General features: G+C 54.3%; 7 protein-coding genes across 7 annotated transcripts; 4 read left to right on the top strand and 3 right to left on the bottom strand.

Moving 5' to 3' along the window:
• Positions 1-3,264: 3,264 nt before the first annotated feature.
• Positions 3,265-4,745, top strand: MRS44_010473 (uncharacterized protein; the record flags this gene model as incomplete). The annotated part of the gene is made up of 4 exons (XM_046284588.2): positions 3,265-3,370; positions 3,421-4,010; positions 4,062-4,175; positions 4,227-4,745. The coding sequence occupies 4 exons, from the start codon at positions 3,265-3,267 to the stop codon at positions 4,743-4,745; spliced, it is 1,329 nt and encodes a 442-aa protein (XP_046128499.1).
• A 1,288-nt stretch (positions 4,746-6,033) lies between these two features.
• Positions 6,034-7,385, bottom strand: MRS44_010472 (uncharacterized protein; the record flags this gene model as incomplete). The annotated part of the gene is made up of 5 exons (XM_046284586.2): positions 6,034-6,478; positions 6,535-6,575; positions 6,626-6,990; positions 7,044-7,066; positions 7,120-7,385. 5 exons carry the CDS (start codon positions 7,383-7,385, stop codon positions 6,034-6,036), a joined length of 1,140 nt encoding a protein of 379 aa, XP_046128500.1.
• Positions 7,386-9,498: 2,113 nt separating this feature from the next.
• On the top strand, positions 9,499-10,203 carry MRS44_010471 (uncharacterized protein; the record flags this gene model as incomplete). The annotated part of the gene is made up of 1 exon (XM_046282349.2): positions 9,499-10,203. One exon carries the CDS (start codon positions 9,499-9,501, stop codon positions 10,201-10,203), a length of 705 nt encoding a protein of 234 aa, XP_046128501.1.
• A 372-nt stretch (positions 10,204-10,575) lies between these two features.
• Positions 10,576-11,202, top strand: MRS44_010470 (uncharacterized protein; the record flags this gene model as incomplete). Its single annotated transcript, XM_065620134.1, has 2 exons — positions 10,576-10,786; positions 10,889-11,202. 2 exons carry the CDS (start codon positions 10,576-10,578, stop codon positions 11,200-11,202), a joined length of 525 nt encoding a protein of 174 aa, XP_065476323.1.
• Positions 11,203-12,440: 1,238 nt separating this feature from the next.
• Positions 12,441-14,930, bottom strand: MRS44_010469 (uncharacterized protein; the record flags this gene model as incomplete). Its single annotated transcript, XM_065620133.1, has 6 exons — positions 12,441-12,920; positions 12,976-13,290; positions 13,342-13,641; positions 13,698-14,345; positions 14,399-14,586; positions 14,651-14,930. The coding sequence occupies 6 exons, from the start codon at positions 14,928-14,930 to the stop codon at positions 12,441-12,443; spliced, it is 2,211 nt and encodes a 736-aa protein (XP_065476322.1).
• Positions 14,931-18,546: 3,616 nt separating this feature from the next.
• Positions 18,547-21,126, bottom strand: MRS44_010468 (uncharacterized protein; the record flags this gene model as incomplete). The annotated part of the gene is made up of 2 exons (XM_065620132.1): positions 18,547-20,893; positions 21,110-21,126. 2 exons carry the CDS (start codon positions 21,124-21,126, stop codon positions 18,547-18,549), a joined length of 2,364 nt encoding a protein of 787 aa, XP_065476321.1.
• A 132-nt stretch (positions 21,127-21,258) lies between these two features.
• On the top strand, positions 21,259-21,528 carry MRS44_010467 (uncharacterized protein; the record flags this gene model as incomplete). Its single annotated transcript, XM_046281527.2, has 1 exon — positions 21,259-21,528. The coding sequence occupies one exon, from the start codon at positions 21,259-21,261 to the stop codon at positions 21,526-21,528; it is 270 nt and encodes an 89-aa protein (XP_046128506.2).
• Positions 21,529-21,652: the final 124 nt, after the last annotated feature.

The following is a 21,652-nucleotide window of genomic DNA, read 5'->3' as shown; positions in this document are numbered from 1 at the left end:
GCATAGTATGATGGTCAAGGCGATCCTAGCCTTCCAGATAGGCAAGCAACCCCCCTCCCCTCATCAGAGAGTAACTCTTTGCTAACTTTTTATTCGTCTCAGTCATCTTGATGAGATTCTTCCTGGGATACACACTGTTCGCCTGGGTCGTCATTATCATTGTCGCCGGCGACCCGAAAGCAGAGCAGCTCCCGTTTCCGTATCTGGTCGTGAGCTTCCTCGTGCTTCTCGGCCTGCTTGAGGTGGTGTCTCTCATTCTCAGAGTGAGTAGTAGATGCGCCCATCACCTGTTCGTCGGGTTTGCCACTGCAATGTTTCTTGCATACTTCTACCGGTTTATCCTCCAATAGTTGGGTGTTTTGAAGATGAATCTGAGAACAACATCCTTGGCGGTATAGATTGCTTAGCAAGAACAATACAACTTGCATACTCACCAAGAAATTCATAAATTGAACCAAATAAATCATGTTCTGACCCTTACAAACCTGTTCTGTGCCTCTTGCAACTTCTGTGCCTCTTACCGCAACAGACGACACAGCTTCAATTCCCTTATCGGCAACGAGTCATGGTGGGATGCTGATCGCGATAGACTCAAGGAAAAGCTCGTGATGTCAGTTAATTACTCCCCATTTCGCTGACCTTGTCGGCTCGGTCACGGGCTCCACAGCTCCATCCTCACCGAAACAACAGGAGCCGAAAAAGGAAAGCAGCTAGCATCACCGAGGGCGCCAGGACGGTCCGTCTCACGATCCAAGGCACTGCTCACCGACGGATTGAGCATCACGAGAGAGTCGAAAAGAAGCAAGGATTCGGCGGGCAACAGGTTCAAGTCAAGTTTCGAAAGCGGGATTCTTATCCGGCTTCATCTCGCTCAGGGCGGGCGAAGCCGGTTATTGACGAGGCCCAGGCCTGTCATGGATGCATCGTGTTGTCGTTATCGTGAAGCGCCCCGGCATAGGGCAAGGCGGTGTGAGAAGGGAGGAAACCCCACAGTCACGATGCAAGCAAGAGAGATAGATCCATGGGTACTGTATTTGCCGTACCCAGGAGCCCTGTCCAGGTGAGGTAGGTTTCCCCTGGACAGTCAGAAACCCCCCTGGACCTAGGGAAAATCTGGACAGGTCAGAAGATAGATGACCCAGTCGCGATGCAGGCATCGGTCGAGAGCGGCGCCCGGGGAGCCGTGGTTGACCTTGAAGGACGGGCTCGCTGACTGGACTGGACCGGATGGACAGGCGGAAACGAGACATGACACGACAGCGGCGCGAGTGGTGCCAACTCGGACAGACCCGGGAGAGGGGAAGGGGGGTCTCGTGGACGGCGTTTTTGCTCTTGGGTGGCGGTTCCTGCAGCTTCACCCCAGACTTCTGACCTTTTGCTTTTTTGTCCGGGACGAGATTTCGGATCTGTCAACGGGTGACAAGTTAACCCAAGCTTCGGCCGGTCGTCGGTGTCCGGCGGTACAAGTCCGAAGGTCCATCCATCCCCAAGGTGTGTGAATGCCTGACCAATGTCGCCTTCTCCGGCCCAGACCGGGAGGATCCGGAGGCACGTCACGGCTGAGCTAAGGTCAAGGGAGCTTCTCTTTTGGCAGCTCCTGTGGCTTGCTGTCTTGCTGTCTTGCTTGCTTGCTGCTGCTGCTGCTGCTGCTGCTGCTGCTTGATGTTCCCCCACCCTCGGCAAAAGACACAAATAAAACAAAATAGTGGAGGTTTCTGGGGTCAACCATTCATGCCCCGGGGGGATTTTTTCGTTTGAGGGCATCCCCGTGAGAAGCACCGACCGGATCCTGAACCGTAACACGGCTCCAGGGGGCAGAAAATAACCACGAGGTTCGCCAGGTGGAAACGAAATGAATAAAAAAGCCAAAGGCGACGACGTGATGAGGCACGAGGACCCTTATTGACAAATGCCCACGTCAAGAACAGCCCTGTAACGGGGACACCTTGCAGGGCATCCGCCTCTACACCTACCGGGCTACCTACGCACGGCGCCCCGAGCGGGGGTTTGGCCCGCTGGTGGATCGCAAACGCGGGCGTTGGCGGGGCAGGGACGTCCTAGGATTGGTTCCCTGATGGTCATCCATCCATTTTCATCGTCATTGGATTCATGATGGAGCCGCGACCACGAGAAAGACGATGCAAGCCGCCGCTAAACAATTTTTCCTCTTTTTTTCCTCTGCTCGTGTCTTCGAAGGGAAGAAGAAAGAACCGTAATTAACTGCTGCTTACAGCTCTAGTGGCCTGCTGCTTTTTGCTCAGCTGGCCTCGCTGCTCGCCGCTTCTTTACACCGAGAATAGCTCCCTCCCTCAGCCCGGGGAATCACGTCCTTGACCTCGCTCACCCTTTTTTTCTTTTCCCCGTCCCTTTTCTTTTTCCTTTCTTGCATTGACCTGATATCTATTCATACTGTACAGGGGGGGACCATAGCTGTTCACCATCGTATCATCCATCCATCCCATCCCATCCCATCCCGATTTCTTATACATACGGTACACGCGCTCCATCACTCGCTCACATACAACAACCCCTCATCCCCCCGCCTCCGCCTCCGCCCTCCTCCAAACAGCTTCTTTCCGAGTCCGGTTCCCTTCCCCCGGAGTCTCTGAGTGTGTGTGCGTGTGTGCGTGTGTGTGCAGATCACATATCGTTTGATCGTTCTCGTCTTCGACTCAGGCTGCTATTACAGTTTTATAGCTGCAGTGCTGGGGCGTTGCATCGACCGTCAATCCCCACATCGAGAAGAAAGGCGCTGCTGCTCTTATTCTCTGCAGTCGCACCTGCAGATAACAGACTGTACCTTCCCTAGGTTCAACTACCAAACGTAGTTGGATCCATTGGGCCTGTCATCGATTTGGGAAAGAGCCATCTTTGCCGCTTCCGCCTCATCTGATCTCAGCTGAGCTTCTCCCGCGCCTTCCAATTATCTATCGTTGCTTGCTGCACCTCGCCCAGCTTGCTCTTTCCTCCTCATACACACCGGCAGCTACCTCGCCTCTACATACCCGAGGCTCACGCGATCCCATCTCGTCGCCCATAGAATTCAACCCTCACATTCTATTCTATTCATTCTCGCCCTTCTCGACTTTTACTCCTTTCGCTTCATGTCTCTGCAGTATTGGAGCTTTCGTACACTCGATCAATCTCCGGCTCGTCTTGCTCTCGGTCCTTGAGCGCTCCCGCTCAGTCGCATTCCTCGCTGTCGCCCAACTCCGATAATACCCATTCCACTTACATCACCACCCCCACAAACCAACGCCCACCATGCCTTCTCGAACCAACGGCGTCGGAGTCCAGGTCGAGGACACCAAGATCTGTGTGGTCATGGTTGGCCTGCCTGCCCGAGGCAAGAGCTACATCGCCCAGCGAGGTCAGTATTCCCACCACCCCCATCATACAGCGTCGACTAACCACCAGCAGCCCAGCGATATCTGCAATGGCTCTCCATCCCAGCCCAGACTTTCAACGTTGGCAACTACCGCCGCAATGACGCCCCTCAGCCCAAGGCCGACTTCTTCGACACCAACAATCCCGAGGGAGAGCGCAAGCGCCGTGCCGCCGCCGAGGCTGCCGTTGCCGACATGCTCGCCTGGTTCCGCTCTGGAGGTATCGTCGGCATTCTCGACGCCACCAACTCGACCCTGGAGCGCCGCAAGTGGGTGCTAGAGGTCTGCAATGCTAACGGCATCGAGGTCCTCTTTGTCGAGAGCAAGTGTGACGATGAGGAGCTCATCATGGCCAACATCCGCGACGTCAAGACTGGTAGCCCCGATTATCGCGGCCAGGATCCCGAGACTGCTGCCCTCGACTTCCGCAACCGCATCCGCAACTACGAAAAGGTCTACTGCACTATTGATGCCAACGGGGAGGAGGCCCACCTGACCTACCTCAAGATCATGAACGTCGGCAAGCAGGTCATCATCAGCCGTATCCGGGACTACCTCCAGAGTCGAATTGTCTACTATCTCATGAACCTTCACATCCGCCCCCGCTCTGTCTGGCTATCAAGAGTAAGACATCTCTCGCCTCATAACTCAAGGACGAATGCTGATCCCCCGTAGCACGGTGAATCTCTGTACAACCTTGATGGAAGAATCGGCGGTGACACGCTTCTTTCTCCTCGTGGCGAGCAATATGCTAGGAAACTCCCTGAGCTCGTCCGAAAGTCGGTCGGAGTACGTCCACCCTAACCTCCTAACAGGTGTAAAAGCTAACATGATTCTCAGGATGATCGTCCTCTTACCGTGTGGACCTCGACTCTTCGACGAACCATCGCCACGTCTCGCTTCCTTCCTCAGCACTACAACCAGCTCCAGTGGAAGGCCCTTGATGAGCTTGACTCTGGCGTGTGCGACGGTCTGACTTACCAAGAGATCAAGGACCGATACCCCGAGGATTTTGCCGCTCGTGATGAAGACAAGTACAACTACCGCTACCGTGGCGGAGAGTCGTATCGCGATGTCGTCATCCGTCTTGAGCCTATTATTATGGAACTGGAGCGAAGTGAAGACATTCTTATTGTCACCCACCAAGCTGTTCTGCGCTGCATCTACGCCTACTTCATGAAGAAGGACCAGGCTAAGAGCCCCTGGATGAACGTTCCTCTCCACACCCTCATCAAGCTGACCCCGGGTGCCTATGGCACCGAAGAAGTTCGCTATGAGGCCAACATCCCCGCTGTCAGCACCTGGCGAGGCAAGGGAAGCACCGCCAAGCACGAGAACCCAGCCCCCGAGGTCTTGTAAGCCAAGAAATGGGCATAACCGAGGTAACCGGATAAGGGCTCCCGACTCGAGCCATCAGTACATATAGCGCCCAGGGGGATGGCCGCAACGAGATGATCACCCCTGGTGCCAGTGGATGACACTTTTTTTACGAACTGAAATGAGCAAGCATGTGGAATCGGTTGAGCTGAACGAAGAAACGACAACAAAAAATTCGAGGAGCAAAGCATTCTATGACTACCAGTGAAGGGGAAGGGAACTTCAGAGGTGAATGCTATCCTCTAGGGCTATGCCATGGGCTTCAGGACGTCAAAGCATTGATCCAATTTGGCCGTCACCAAACGATACCTGGACGGTCCTGTACTGTACAAGAACGGAGGCGTTTTTGCCATTTTGTCAATTTGGGGCGAGGCTGGATAATGACTCTTGGGTCTTGAAAATGATATCAATTGACGAATAAATTTAAACATCTTGACAATGTTCCAGCTCAAGTTGATGGGAGTGAAATGTTGCTGTTAAGTAGCCTGGTGATCTTGAAGGTGGCTGATGTGGTCTGGCCTCGTTGGGAAAGGCTACAACGATGGATTCCGTATCATGGTCCTCGGCGAGGATCCTCGAGGGAGAACGTGGTTTTCGTGCCGTATAACAGCCTCTTCAGGCGGCCTGATCTTTCGGCTCGGTCATCCTAACAGTACCATCAAAGCCGTGATGATAGCTGAGAGTAGGGGCGAATCGCTGTCTTCGATCCGATTTGGACATTACACTCACCCCCTTAGCCGATATAAAGCACCTAGGTCGTTCATCAACAAATAGTCCTTGGCACGCTCAACAGAACAGATACCAACAGCATGGATCAACAGGGCCCCCGTGAGGCAACATGGCCTCGGATCCCTAAGCGCCCTCAGCGCTGGTCTTCAGCCGGGATCGACTGTGCCTCATCAAGTCCGCTCAAGGTCACGCCGGCTGTGGGGATTGCGGGGGAGACAATGCCGGGGTGAGCCGAGCCGGTAGATGGACTGGCCTGTGGGGCCGCCGGTCTGCCGAGCTGAGGCTGAGTGCGAAATCTTGACCCTCGTTGAGGCCAAGACCCGGTCTTGGCTCTCATGCTCCCAATGTTGGATCCCAGCTAACAGTTGAAAACCTTTGTTCTCCTCTGGAATAAATGCGTCCAGAGGCAAAGGGCACCGACGCATTGACAACCAATTCGTTTGGAATCGAAACGCAGGTCAGTAGGATGAGTATCCTTCATGACGTAGGTATCTTGGCTTCTCCCGTCGAGACAGGTGGAAGTTTCCATGAATCAGACATCTCAGTCGTTGTGGTCGTGTGTACTTCTGCTCGACTGCCCCATGGAACTCTGTAAGCTGGACAATCCCCAATCTGAAGCTTTATGAGCTTCAGGAGTCCAGGTCACGTTTCGCGGCTCGTTGTCGGCGGTTCTGGGTCGTTTCCGGGGAGGTGCCTCTTGCTCTAACGGAGTCTGAACTCGGCCTGTGCGAATTCGGTCATCTCTCGGCCAGACCGGCCAGGAGCGGCGGAATCTTCCGGTAGTTGGTGCTATCGTGCCCGGCCGAGAGGGAGCGGTATGCCTGGGGTGAAGATCGTTGAGGAAGATGCGATTCGCATGGCTATGACAGGTGCAGTGGCAGGATAGGTCAGGGCCTGAGGCCTTGACAATCTTGGCGATGAGTTCAGCCATGGAGAGTTCGATATGAAGTTTAACCAAATATGCGAGAGGATGGAATTCAACGTATCTATAGGCACCGGTTAGTGAGAGAGCGGACGAAGACCTGTTGGACTCGGGGCGCACAGGAAGGTATTGTCAAACGACATGCTCGCAATGATGAGGATCTACAGCTGTTAGTCAAGCATCGCGAAGTCTGATGAATAGCAAGACCCACATCCATTGAGATAGAAACAACAACCATAACCAGGTTGAAGCGATACAGCGCCACGTACTTGGTGAGTCCGTAAGAGATAAGGGAGGAGCGCACAAGATAGACAAAGTAAAGGTTCAATGCCAGATCGATAACCGCGAATATACCCTTCTCAACTCGGTCCCAGATGTCGTTGATGTGGATATAAGTCTTGTTGATCTGCAGGCGAGCGGGGATCCAGATACAGAAGACCGAGATGTTTATGACGAGGAGTATAGCAAATGTTCCCCATTTTATTCGACGGACAGTGGTCTGCGAGACGGCAAGGAGGGCGATCCGGTTGATAATGATTTGCATAATACAGTGAATCTGAAAGACCCAGAGAAAGACTGGATGAATGTCAGTTGGGGTACAAAGTCGGTCGACAAGAGCTTCGTCATACGAAATGCAAAGTAGATTTCAAAACTGTTCAGTGGATGTTAGCCAGTTCAGAGGACAAGGAGTAGATTTCATCATACCCAGGAGGAATATTCCCATGAACATAACCCCAGGCAAGTCCTCCGATGATGGCACTCGCAATCAGCTCCAACCAAATGAGGACCATGTACGTAGTAACTCTTCGAGCGCGCTTCCATTGGCGATATGTTTGAGTAACGACTCGAATAAGACCAAAGGCAGTCAGGGCGAGAGTCATGCCCCATACGACGCTGACAATGGCCAGGTCTTCGCAGCTTGGCTGATCGTATTGGTACCATGGTGGGATTAGGGAGCCTTTTTCCGGCATTGTATCATGATCGTTAATCAGGTTGAAGGCAAGAAGTTGGCGAGAAAAAGTGCAGTGGCGGAAAGTGTTGCAGTAGCAAGAGTATCGAGGTGGAGGGCGAGTATATCGAGAAGCAAACTGGACCAGACAGGATGGATTTCAACATGGGCAAAGTTGCAAGAGGTAAAAATATGATCTCAACAGGCACGGGATCTCTCATCTCAATTAATGCAGCGGCAGCAGCCCTTGGGGTATTTCCCGAGCCCCGGCCCTTGTCGAGGAGGCGGGTTAAGCGGTTCAACAGTGCAGGCGAGTGCAGCAGTGGCGTCGAGCGAAGCTTGTTGTGAAACTAGCGCTGAATGGCGACTCTGGGTTGAGGGCGTGGCGTCTGCTTGGGACTGCCCGATGAGCCGGCCGTGGAGGGTGACTAGGTGAGCAGCAAAGCCCAGTAATATGTGCGATCATAGCTTGTGTGTGTGGACGGCGAGGGCTTGAAGAAGGCTTAAGAGGCTTCGGGTTGGCGTCTTCCCGTCACCGCTCAATCGTTGACAACTCGCCCGGCGGTAACGCGTGGCTCGCCTCGAACGAGATGGATCAAGCCCTGGGTCATCAGATCAATTGCCAGCAGAGAGAAGTGCTGCAGATTTGTTGGTGGCACGCAGGCAGGCTTGAGTAACCCTGGTCGACCGAACCTATCGTCAATTGTCTCACTCGCAGAGGTCGTAACCATCAGCAGCAAGTAACGCCATATCGAGATGCGCCTTGATGCACGTCGATATCCGAGAGGGTTTTTTCTATCCCGCTGCAGCGCCGTTTCCCACCACACCGTCATTGTGCTCGTCAACGAGGACCAAAGGCGCCAATGAGCTCATGCGGTCTGTCAGCTGGGTCAAACCCCGGCTTGATCCCGCAGCAAATCCTCAGTAGCAGCAGCAGCCCTAGTCGACGATCGTGGGGATCCTGCAAGACCAATGATGGATATGGTGGCCAGCCGCTGGGTCCGGCACTTGGAGGGTGAGCAAGGGAGGCTTAGCGGGAAACGATACGTCAGATAAGTTCCGCTGAGTGCGCGCTTGTTCAGGGCGATGTGTAGGTGACGTCTAGATTTGACTTTAATAGAGTGCGGGAAGGATTCTAGATTTCCGGATGATAGATCATGGGTGAATTAGAAAAATGGATCAAAGATTAGATTGAAGCTCTTTGCAATTGTGGCATAACACGTGAAAGTGAGAACGTGACCTGGTGTTTGATGATCAAGTGGATGTGAATAAAAATGGAAGGGCCTACCTAGACTTGCGCACCATGATCACGGCGCCTTCCAGTTCTAGAGAAACCAGACTTTCCCGACCTTTACATGCCATTCTAAGCGAAGAACCTGGAATCACCTGAGAAGATGAGATCTTTGCTGTTGCTGGGTAGGAGGTCTGTGGTCGCCTATGTTGGTGATGAGGACTGCCTCAGGGTAGGTGCCAAGATGAGCAGAACGCCAGCCTACACCAAGCAACAGAGCAAACAACTTGTCAATGTGATCACAAATACTATGCCTAACGCGAAAACTTAGGCGCAAAAATCCATTATTGGCGAAGTGATTGACTCTAATAAAGTTACACTGTAACATTTTCTTATAGTCACTGAATTGCATTGCTTCGACCTTATTAGACCGGCTTCACGAACCCAAACTTCAAGAAACCGCCACCAAGTTCAAATTGAGGAACTTGATGACCGCGATTAATCGTCCAGTTGGACTGGGGCACACAAGATCTCCAGGATCATCGACCAAGTGCCCCCAGCCCCTGTGTCATCTCCATCATATTCATTGTGTTTCGTAGATACTCATCTCAACACCAACGCACAACGGCGAGGACATCCATTCAGACAGACCGTTTTTGTTCTGCCATGTTTGCAATTAATAAGAATCTAAGCTTAGGAAAATCCCACTACTCATCCCATAGATACCATAAAACATATTCTATTCACCCATACCCTATGAATTGCATCACAGCCTACTCTACTATAGTTATTCTATGACTAGACTCTGTGTTACCTTGAACCGACTGAATATATAAACTGGTATGCTTAACTCTACTTAGACCTTACTTCTTCTTTTCTAAACCTCAAGACTTTTACAAACACCATGTCGTATTCTTTCCAGCCTCCCCTCGTTGGCCTCCCCGTATACTTCTACCCGGCCTCTCCCCTTTACTATCAACTCGCGCCTGTCCTTTTACCCCTATCCCGTACCACCATCGTTCCTTGCATCAGAATCAAGGCAATCTTCCACAGAGCCGGAACTGTCCTTGGGTCAAACGACGCTGTTTACCATACTCCTCCATCTCGAGAGGCACTGCTAGGAAACCTTGCCTGGTGGTCCAAGAACCATGGTCTAGGAGATAGAGTATACTCAGGACAGGCAACTCTTTATCTAACAAGTAGTTTACTGTCTACTCTATCGATCCTGCCTGAGACTGGAGTTGTTAGGCCTTCAAATACTATGAGGATAGTTTCACTTGCAGAACAACATTCGGTCTGGCAATTCGAGAACATGATGTCTGAGATAGGGACAAGAAACCTCGGGGCATTTATTGTTGTGGATGTGGGAGCTTTTGATCAGATTCACGGGGCTACAAGCCAGAACAACATCGAGCAGCAACAGAACCCCCCGGTGGCAAACCAGGAAGACGACCGAGGTACTCCACCAGATAATGCGCCCACTGATGATCAACCCCCAGATGGTGCAGGCACAGGAGACGGTCAACCACCGCAAGATCAAAACGATGGGCAGACACAACAGGGCAATGATGAGCCGGAGCCAAGTCAAGGGGGAACTGCAAACGGTTGAATGGAAATCAATTCGGTTGACATCTGTCGGGGATATTTCCAACAATAGCGAGCAAATTGGTTTGATCTTGATGAAGAAGACCAAGTAAACGTTTGCAAATGTTAATACGTTGAACCGTCTCTTGCCTCATCGAAGTAATATCTTCTGCCATTACTACTTTGACTGCAGCCCAATCGAAGCTACACCCTGTTGAATCGCAAACCAAGTTTCGAATAATAGTTAGACCCAAACGAGACGAGTTTCCAGACAAGATTGATCCTGAGCTGCCAGAGGTTCTCTGTCCCCCTCCTTTCATAGCTGCAACCCATCCCCATCAACACAACCTCACAACTCACAAACCTCCACCAAAGCAGAAACAACAACAAAAAAACAATGGACGTCTGCATCACCGCCCAGGAGCCCTTCTCCTGTGAGCCCATCGGCTCAAAGCCCTTTGAACCAGTGCAGACCTCCCAAAAGGCTGCCAACGACGCCTCGGCCTCCGCCTCGGCCCCTCTCCTCCTGGGAGCAAAGTCCTCCTCCTCCGCCTCCAAGCCCAAGGAGCTCGAGTTCGAGCTCATCACCTACGATCCCTCCAACGACAGTTCCCTCACTCACCCCTGGGACGTCGCCTAGGAGCCCGTCCGCCTCCCCGTCGGCTCGACAAAGAGCCAGCTCCTCAACCTGCTTTGCACTCAACTCCCAGTTCCCTCCGCCTCGGCCAAGAAGACGGGCACGTTTCGCCTCAGCCGCACTATCCGCCGCCAGAAGCTCGCTGCCGCCACTTTGTTCCTGACATTTGGCGGCGTGGTCATTCCCCTGGGTCCTAAGGAGGAGGACTGGCACTACCGCAACGCCATCACCAAGACGGACCTCCTCCAGCGCGCCGAGGGGGAGTGGTACCTGATCAAAGAGATGATTGCTTCGTCGAGTGGCTCATTCAAGTGCTACATCGTCATCCGCGGCGAGGTGCCCTCGAACAGGAAGTCGTCTGGCTGGTGGCTCAGCAACCACTCCTGAGCGCCCCCAACACCTTCAAGCCTATCGATGCAGAGATTCTCACCTCAGAACAAAGGTCAAAACTTCAGAAAAAGGGATAATGGCACCTGTTCGGGAATGGCTGACTATTTGACGATGGGGTTACTTGCATGTAAAGAATGGGATCTTGTGGTGGAACTCGTGGTTTGGTCAAGAATTAGGGAATACGTGGAAGGGAACTCAACTAGTACTAAATGACATATGTTGTCTGGTCTCTTAAATGTGAATACTACTCTGTTGTCCCTTGCGTCGCTGGTGAATGTATAGCTACTACTTGCCTACCACGCATCCATAGCGTTTCATTGCTCCAAGTTGACAGCCCTCATTATCATACACATACATCACAACCTGCAAGAGAACAAATAGCTTTGGGCGAGCAAAAAGATATTAAACTTCTGCTATGCAAATGCCTCTCTGTTAAATAGCATCAGCAATATGTAAGTGCTTCAACTATCCCCCAGATCGGATGCAACGACACAATAAGACCAAACGCCATAGTTAGCCTAGGTATAATCTGAACAAACCCTTGATATCCACGCGCCCCTAGACTGCTCATGAGCCAACCTCTTCATCTCCATGGATCTCTCTCTTGTCTTTGATACTTGGTATAGCACACCCTTTCATAACAGCAGCATGCCCGATCCAATCCTCTGTCTCTGTAAACTCCCCCCATCCCAATACACCGGATTGCTTGCTGGGTGTCTTTTTCAAAACAAGGAAAAGAAAAATACTGGTCAAACACAAAAGTAGTCAGGGCTTCCGACGCCAACCCGTGCCGTGAGCCTCTGTAGTCGTACACGAGTAACTGCAACTCCGTTACCCAAATTAAAGCCCGGGATCCCCCTTTCGCCTCTATCCATCCACCCTGCCCGCTCGAGAATCCGAATATGGTGGCATCGTCAACCATCGTGATGCCCATCTCCAGCAAACATCTGCCCCCATAGTGTGCCTCGTGCAGGCTTCTCAAGAGCATCCACCATGTAATAACCACAAACACGGCCAGGGGTAGGGGATCGTGACAGCGGCGAGCAATTGCGCCGAACCATATGCTTTCCAATCTCCCACATCCACAGGATTTTCCAAGAGCCAAGTCCAGAGCAAAACCAACCTCGCAAAGACGCCGCCATGCAACATGATGCATAATGAAAAAAAACAAGGAGCCGCAACACGCCTGCTCTGACGCCTGCAGCTTATAAACAAGTTCATCTCGTCCGGCATGTCTACGCCGGCGGGTTGCCCTTGAGGCGCTTCGTCATACGCGGTGTGGGAGGCTTCGCGTTGCGTGGCATTCCGTTCGTGGCCGGTGTGGGAGCCCCAGATCCGTCCTCTTCCTTGACTGCCGAGGGTCTTCTTCGCTTATTCGATGCTGGCGATGTGTTTGCGCTGGGCCCGCTTGAACCAGTGCCCTGTTGGCTGTGCTGCATCTGCATTCCAGGAGCCTGCATGTGACCAGGCGCCGGGCTTCCAATGTGAGGCGATCCAGGGAGGTTCATGTGTACCGTGGCTGGGCTGGCACCCATGGGGAATTGTCCGAAGCTAGGTGTACGGGCCCCCGGGGGCATCGGCTGTCCGTTCATGGTGGGAGGGACTCCGTTGATTTGTGTCGCGACGTACTGTTCGAGAGCCTGATAAGGTCCGAGGCCGGGATTCGAGTGGAAGAATCCGAATAATGGGTTCATCTGTCCCATCACTTCAACAATCTGGACGTAGTTTATTAGCCTCACTCTTTACTTACGCTGAGTGAGTCACCCCTACCTCAAGAAACTGGAAAACCGCTTGTGTTACACCCTTGCTGTTGACCGCAGCCTCGGGGAGATCCACGAGAACCTCGGGAGGCTGGGTCTGAGGGGACTTGAGTTGTCGGCCCTTGCCCTTCTTGGATAGTTCTGGCGACTTGCCGTCCTGTGAGTTAGCCTTGTGCCATTCCTTCATCCACATGTGGGCGGGCTTCGCGGCATCGATGACCTGCTTTCGCGAAATGTATTCCTCGTGGCTGGTGGTTAGGAACTCGAAGAGTTCAATCTTCTGCTCAGCGTCAAACTGCGCCCGGAGTGTTCCGCTCGCAACCAGCTATCGACCCAGTCAGTCTTGGTTCGCACCCAACACATTAATGCAACTTACGTGGGATCCTGTCTCAAACCAATATACCAGACTAGCCTTGGAGTTTTCTATGCAGTGGCAGTCTCCAGGCAGAGGTCGATCTGTTACGCCCTTGTCCATAATCAATTGCATGTTCTTGACGCCGCTGCCAAAGTGAGTATGGAAGTATCGTGCGATGGCGGGATAGGCAATCTCATATTGCTTGTCGGTTGTATCTTCGGCGTCCGTGATGTGCAGCGAGTGTCGGAAGACTCCGTTCTGAGAGAAGAATCGAGCGACGAATGCGTTCCAGTAAGAGAGATCATCTCGACCCTTGGAGCCCTGTTGATGACTTATTAGCCTGGAAGAATCTGCGATCGCGCGAAATAAGGACTTACCGGATATCCGCTCAGATGCTCGCTGAACTGCATAAGCTTCAACAAGCACTGGCCCTTCATGTTATCTCTTCGCTGCTGCTGCTGCAGCATCGAGTTCTGGATCGCCAGCTGCTGCGCCGCCGCATTCATTTGGTGCTGCTGCTGCTGTGTCGGAGCCTGCGGCTGAGGTTGCGGCTGAGCCTGTGGTTGAGGCTGGGGCTGCGCCTGGGATTGGGCGGGTGTCTGGGGGACTTGCGGCTGGCTATGACCGGGCGGCATCTGGTTTGGCTGGGCCGGAGTCGAGTTGGGTGTTTGGGCTGGAGTTTGGGGACCAGTGGGAGCTGGGGTGCCGGCCTGGGATGATTGCTGAGGGGTTTGCTGGGGCTGCTGACCAGGTTGTTGTGGTTGCGATTGAGGTTGTGGCTGAGGCTGCCCTTGAGGCTGCTGGCCCTGTTGGTTCGCCATCTGGTTCTGGAGGGAAGCGGCAGCGAGCTGATTCTGCTGCATATTCTGCATGCTCTGAGCATTCATCTGCATCGGCTGGCCTGGGTTAGGGCCACCCTGCATCTGTTGCTGAGCATGAGCCGCTTGCTGCTGTTGCTGATGTTGCTGTTGCTGCAGAGCAAGCTGTTGAGCCATGATAGCCTGAGCTTGAGGGTGTTGCTGTCCCTAGAAGTGTTAGCCTACAATGAGCTGCGCGTTCGCGAATCACTCCCACTCACCGGACCCATCCTGGCAGCCCTCAGTTGGTGAAGTTGCTGGGGGTTGAGATTCATCTGTGCCATGTTCATGGGCATGCCTCCCTGCATGTTGGCCTGGAAAGCTTGCTGAGCCATGAGGTGTCGGGCCTGTTGTTGGTGTTGGAGGAGTTGCTGCTGGCGCATCGCAGCGATCGCTTGCGGGTTACCGACTGTGGAAGAGGACGGTTAGCGGGTGCAAAAACATAATGGCAAAGGCGCCGAGAGAACACGTACAGTGCTGTAATTGCTGCTGCTGGAACATTTGTTGTTGCGCGGGATTGAGGTGCTGCAAAGCATGAGCATTTGGGTTCGCACCCGGCGGCATACCGCCCATCAAGGCAGGGTTTACTTGTGCTCCGGGAGCAGAGACCATGGGTCCGCCAAACTGATGAGGTATCCCGGCGTTGGGAGCGCCTTGCTGGCCTGGGTTGTGAGGCATGCCGGGGCCCATAGGGTGGCCGGCGACACCTGGATGCCCCATACCGGCGGGATGCCCAGAGAAATTTGGGCCCATACTGGTTGCCATCATGACTGACTGGTCGGGTCGACTATCCACGGCGTGGATATCGACAAGCGCGTTGTAATACTATCGCATGCGCTGGCGTTGAGCAATGGCGATGACCGGGCTGTGGCCTCGGACGCGGATGCGAAAGCCGATGGTTGGGTATTGGGTGGCGGAGGTGATCTATCCTGTTTCGCGTGTCGCGACGGGACAGGGTCGGGGGCCCAATGCGATAGCGGTCGAATCCGAATGGGTGAGGTCGGCGACGGCAAAACAAAGAAAGAAGAAGCAGGAATTCTCTATCAAGACGTGGATCGGCAAGGCGAAGAGAATCGACGAGGCATCGGCGATGGTGGAAAAAATGAGGTTTGGGTTGAATTGGTGGTGTGGTTTCGCGATGCGGATAGACAAGAGAAGTGGCCGACGGGGGGAAGACCGGACGGCAGGCGAATGAGGTGACGATGGGGCGAGTGGCACGTCACGGGATTCCAGAGGTCGAGACCGGCGGACGGATTAGAGGAGCAAGACGGACGTGGCCGCCGTGGTGGTGAAGAGCGATGCCGAAGAGCAACGCGGATTGACGAGAAAGAGGTTGATGATTGTCGGGAAGGGGTCCAGGGGAATGAATGGATGCGAAAGACGCGGGAGTGCGATATGCCACAATCAGACAGCCAGACGAGACGGGAGGGCGATCCGCTTTCAGTGCTTGCTTGATGGGCTGGGCTGGGCTGGGGGGGACGGGGCACGGGGGGAAGAGGGAGAGACGGGAGTCGCAGGGACTTGGGCTGGAGAGTGGGCGAGTGGGTGGGCTCTGGGTTGAATTTCCCGCGCGGGCGCGCTTGTCCTTGCTCTTCTGGACTGGACTGGCACTGAGACGAAGTGCGACGTGCGACGGCGGGCCCGGCACTGAGGTACGCTGGACTGGGCTGGCTTGCCTCGACCCAACAGCGAGGGAACCAAGAGTGAGAGACGTCCGGGGGAGCCTGACGTGACGGGGGGTCGGGGCTGACCTCTTGTCGAGTTGGCTGTCTTGGTTGGAGGAGGAGGAGAAGGAAGAAGAAAAGAAGGAGGAGGAAGAGTGAGGAGCTGCGAGAGCGAGACAGGCAGGATGTGGAAGAGAAGGGCGCTGGTGTCGTTGCGCGGTTGGTGCCTTTTTGGTCAAGAGTGGATGGACCAAGGATAGAGGTCGGAAGAGGGACGAGTCAAGGAGGACGTCGCCAGGCAAGGCAAGGCAAGGCACGGCGGCCAAGATACTGTCTAGCTCCCGAAGGCTATCTCGCCCGTTCCGCAGCAATAGCTGCTTGGTGCGATCGGATCGGCCTGTCACAGCAAAGAGACGCAGTTGACAACAACAACGGGCTGCTGCGCAGTGCAGTTCGACAGAAGATCGACCGTTCTTACAGACCGGGGGGTGATAAAGTGATGGCCCTCTTTGTCTGTCACAATCGTCTGGATCGATGCGCGCGGGCTTTCGGGGGGAGCCCTCACAGACCTTGAGGCGTGGGTGGGATGGAGTGGGTGAATGAATGAGTAGGTGAGCGAGTGAGTGGGCTCAAGTGGCAGCACGGCGAGTCCTGATACGTGAAGGCAGACAAAGAGGTGGGAATTTTTCGGCCAACACGGACCAGGGACCCGAGACTGAAGTGGGCACATGCAGTTAAGCCGTAAGAAGCCCCCATGTCGCATCCGGCCATGGACACAAACAGTGCTTCAGTGTCTGTGAGAAGCTGTGTGAGATGGTGATCCTGTAATTTCATTCCTATCAAGTCGGTGGCTGGGAAGTGCCCCTTTACCCATCAATGCGAGGCCATAACCCGCTACAGTCATATACGCTCCCAAGATGAGATCCCTGACGACACGCGACGATTCCCAGAACCGGGGTCCGCGTTTCCCAATCCTTGGAATCGCATTCCACAAGCGCGTCTTTGAACCTGAGGTTATCCGGGCCAAATTTCCTTCGCTGCAAGTTGCCGACGGGAGCAGTCGGTAGACAAAGGGGAGAGAGTCAATTAGCCGCGGAAAGTCAAAATCTAGGTCAAACTCTCCTGTCGGAGTCCTACCCGTGAAGGAATAATTGTCCAAAACTCTCCCGTCGTCACGTGGCCGCAATTAACTGCCTCTCCTTTGTTTGCCAGAAGACCTTAGGTAAGTGCCCCGTAGATAAGGTCCGGCGACAAATTTGTTCCATGCATCTATCGCGGCTCCGGCATTAGAGACCAGCTTGGCTTCCGCCGCTAGAGCATTTAGGGCTAGATCACCGGTCACGTGTGGGTACACAGTGCCGAGAAACGAAAATTTTCGCCGCACTGTTAGGCAATATCTTCACTCGTCGCGAACCTCGAATTCATTCTTTCCAACAACAATCCTTTCACACTCGACAAAGCCGCCTTCTCTCTGATCATCCGTGAGCACCACGCGCGAAACCGCACAGCAACGATTTTCCCGGAGCAGCTGTTTTGATTTGGACAGCTTCGTTGACGAGCGATCTTTCTGCGCGTTCTGGTTGCAGTATCGGTGGTCAATCTGAGGGATGGCTTGATTTTTTCATGCAGCCTTGATGGTAAGACCACACTTCCCCCTTTCTCCTGCGTCGCCGCCCTTCCTCTACCCCCTCTATCTGAATGATGACACTTGTAAACAAGTCTTCTTTTCCCAACCGAATCGACCATGAAGAAATTCAGTTCTGTTCGGGCCCTAGGCCTGTTACTTGCCAGTATCTTTGTCTGACTACACACCACACTTTTCTCATGATGGCAGAAACGTGCTTTTGCAGCTTTGCTAACAAGACTGCGCAGATTTTTCACTTGCTACCACAACTTTTCGCGACTAACCACGACAGCTCAACGAGCTTCCTCTCAACGGACAACGTAAGTTTTTTACTTTTTCTTTTCAACAGCACAAAACAGCACGACAATTTGCATGATGAAATTTCCATACACATTCGCAGTTTCCACTTGAGTCCCGATCGAGCCTTTTTTGGGACAAATGAAGGTTTATTCTTCCTTGGATGTCTGATCAAAGTCGATGTTTTTTGCTGTTGCTCTTGACGACCTTTCCAGAGTCGAAGCTAACAAAACAAAAGAATAGGTCCACTTCGAGTTGCACTGTCTAGTATACAATGAAATTTTATATCAATCTTAAAACTTGCCTCCACTCGTGAAAACTCTGCATGTGACTGGTTCTCCTCATCTTAAATCCTTGTCTCTCACTGGATGCTCGACGGCCCGCTTCATGTCCCGTTGGTGATCTCGATGTAAGGTAGCCCAATGATTTCTAGATATGGATTGATGTGTGTATCATCTCAGTTTTGCTTGTTCATTTCAACATGTCGTATCCCAACGCCGTAGCAACTATATCCATATCCACCTTTGACGGGCACGCTTCAACTGCTCTTCAGAGGCCGTCATCACTTTCTAAGCAACGCGCACCTCATCTCTCAAGTCCTCCCTTCTAACCCTGCCACCAACAATTCCTCTCCTGTTCCTTCCCGTCCGTCCCCTTCCAAGCCAGTTCAGCTTGAGCATCTTACATAGCTCCACTACCTTCTCGTTACCGTCGTCGTCCGCGTCTCCGGCCGACACCCCGGACAGTACGCTCATGCACTGCAGCATCCGGCCGACCATGTCGGTCACGTGCTTAGAGTCCTCAACATTCTGCTCCCGCTCGCGCAGGCTGCCCAGCGACGGAGGGGGAGGCATCCCGCCCGAGGGTGTAAATGGCCGGAGGACGCCATCGCTGGCGTGGCTACCGAAGCTGACGTTGCTGATGGCGCGGCTGCGCCCCCTGCCGAGCCCTCACCAAGGAGCGTCGTGCTGGTGGAATTGTACGAGGCGACCGAGGGGTCAAGGGACATGGCGGTACCGGGGCGGGCCATGGAGTTGAGGGACTCGGAGGGAGACGTGGAGAGAGCGGCCTCGGGAGGGGGTGACGACAGGGCCATGTTGGCCAGTGACGAGGGGAGAAACTCTAGAGAGAGCCGCGAGAAGATGGTCTTGAGCGTCTCATAGCGTGGTAGAATGACGATATCTCTGTAAGCGATGAGGACCAGCCTCCTCACGTCGAGAACCGCCGAGGCCGGAGCCACGCGGGCAGGCTTGTCCGACGAGGCCGATGACGCCAGGGCACCGCCCCAGAAGTCTCGGGCCTGCTCTCCGGTCATGAGCGTACCGCACCCTGAGACTTCAAGGTCCAGCGGGAGGAATACGGCCTGCATGTACGGCAGGATGGACGTAAAGGTAAACATCCAGAGCTCCACCAGTGTCGGGATGAAACGGTCTTCGGGCGTATTTCGTAGTGTCCGGTCAAGGGACGAAAACCCCGTAGCTAGCAGATCACGCAGGTCCTCTAGCATGGTATTGGGTGAGCGTCTATGCATACACCACTGGATATGCACCTGCACCACCCTGTTGAAGTCCTCCACGGGGAGACGCAGGTCCTCGCCCTCAAAGATGACCAGCAGCTTGGCCTTGAGATACGGCCACGCGTCGTCGGCGGACATGTGGTGGTGAAGCCCGAGCTTGCCGGGATCCACGGGGTCGTAGATGCTCGACTGCGACGGCAGACTGCTCGGCCCGGGCCATTCGCTCTGCAGGTTGAAGCTCGACTCGCTCTCCAGGCGGCTCTCGGATCGCTCGGCGAGCTTCTTGTCCTTTTTGGTCTTGACGAACCCGGACGAGTTGGGTCCGGGGCTCGGGGGGATGTTGAAGTTGTACAGGGGGTTGGGCGCATTTGGATCTGTGGGTAGAGAGTTGCTGGCTGCCGAGGAGAGCGGTAGATGATACTCATCCTTGAGCTTGTGTTTCTGCCGAGAGAGGAAGTGGTGCTTCTTCTCCTTTTCCTTTCCCTTCTCTTCAGTAGGAGTCTCAATTGGCCGAATAGTAGCTGAGGAAGAGTTGTTGAGGTTGTAGATAGACTGATTGCTTGGGTCGACCAGACTGCTCGTGCTAAAGTTCCCACGCTGGAGAGCAGACAGAGCAGAGCCAATCTTTCCGGGACTCGGCAGCGGCTTGTCCTTCGTCTCACCCTTGGTGCTAATCTTTCCTGGGCGCGAAAACAGCTTGACCTTTGACTTCTCCGTCTTGAGCGGCTTCTCGGACGCAGGCGGCGGAGGTGGAGGCTGCGAGTACGGCTGAGGCGACACCGAGTGCGGTCCTCGCGGGGAGCTATGTCCCGACCGCGGGAACACGACGTTGGCCGCGGCCGTGGCAGCGGCAGACGAGTGAGCGCCTCCGACGTGACCCCCGTGGTTTCCAAAGCCGCTGTCTCGTGGGGCGCTGGCCTCGGTCAGGCTCAGCATCGGCGGGCTCGTCGGGCCTTTGCCCCCGCTGCCCCTTCGGACCCCGTCGTTCGGGTCGCCGGGGAATGGGACCGTCTGCGAGCGCTGCCGCGAGTGGTTCTGATGCGACATGACTGCGGCCTGCGCCGCTATCTGGCTCGCCGACATGCCGGCATTGGACGCAGAGGCAGCCGCAGCTGCAGCGGCCGCCGCGGAGGCGGAAATAGAGGACGGGCCACCGTGGTGTGTCATGCCGATATGTGACGAAAGATTCGACGTGCTCATGGACGGTAGCGTTGGCTCAAAGGAGCCCTGCGTAGCCGAGTGCTTTCGCGAGTGTCCCTTGACAAGCGTCGCCGGAGACCCCTGGGTAACGGCCCGCGTCCCCGCCGGTCGGGAAAAGTTGTGATGTCCGAGGCTCGCGCTGCTCGAGCTCGCGGCGAACTGTTGGTATATGGGCGTTGCTGGGGAGCCGGGCTGTCCCTGAGGCTGCCTGGATTTTGGTATCGTGATGGAAGGGCGAGGGGTGGTGGCCTCCTCGTCGTCCGAGGCGTCGACGCGGCGCAGGCCAGCAGCGGGTCGTGAGGATGTCGAGGGCTGGGCGGAAGAGTTGGATAGGGGGAGAAGCTTCCTGGCCCGCGGGGCTGAGAGCGTGAGGGTTGCATTGTTGTTTATGCGACGACGGGGTCCGTTGTTACATCTTCATCATGGACAGACAGGGCTGTAGGGGGATTCGGCCGTTTCGAAGGGGGGGCCTGCGAGAGATATGGACTTTGTAGATGGCCTGTGAGGCTGTAGATGTTTGTGCGACGCTGATGGTCGATGTTTATCGATTGCAAGGGAGAAAAGGGAGAGAGCTGAGGTTGAAGTGTCGTTAACGGTGAGAGCTGAGCCCCATGTTTGGTCCGTATCTTACCTTATCCTGGGGTGCATGGATGTCAAAATGTGGCGTCCCTCGATAAACCCCGCGCCAACAGCTCTAAAATCTTGAACACCACTTTAACATCCATCACCAGAAATTGACCACGCAAGTTTGGATTGCGCCTTATCAATTAAGCAGCCAACATGTCGCAGCCAGCTCTCACCGCAGACTACTCCTCCCCTCTCAGCGAGCCCTTCACCGTCTCCCACACCCTCCCCGCCATCTCCTCCTCCCCCTCCACAGCCGACAAGACATCCTACCTCGAAGCCCTCCGCGCCTCGATCGCAGACACACAGGCCACGATAAACAAGGAGCTCACAGCTCGAATGGAGCAAGACAAGGCACGAGACGCCGCCGCCGAGGCGAAAGAGGAAGAGAATTACGGCGAGGAGGTGCAAGAGGAGGAGGACTGAGACCTAAAGACGAAGACACACACGCCAATGTCAACGACAACATGTGTTTATTTACGAGGGGTATTGCAAAGAAATATCATACTGGCTGCCACCGATCCAACCCATGCAAATGCTCATCAACACC

The sequence above is a fragment of the Fusarium solani genome, assembly GCF_023522795.1.
Source record: "Fusarium solani strain SB1 chromosome Unknown bctg00000006, whole genome shotgun sequence".
Taxonomy (NCBI): domain Eukaryota; kingdom Fungi; phylum Ascomycota; class Sordariomycetes; order Hypocreales; family Nectriaceae; genus Fusarium; species Fusarium solani.
This window is presented reverse-complemented; position numbering and strand designations above follow the sequence as displayed.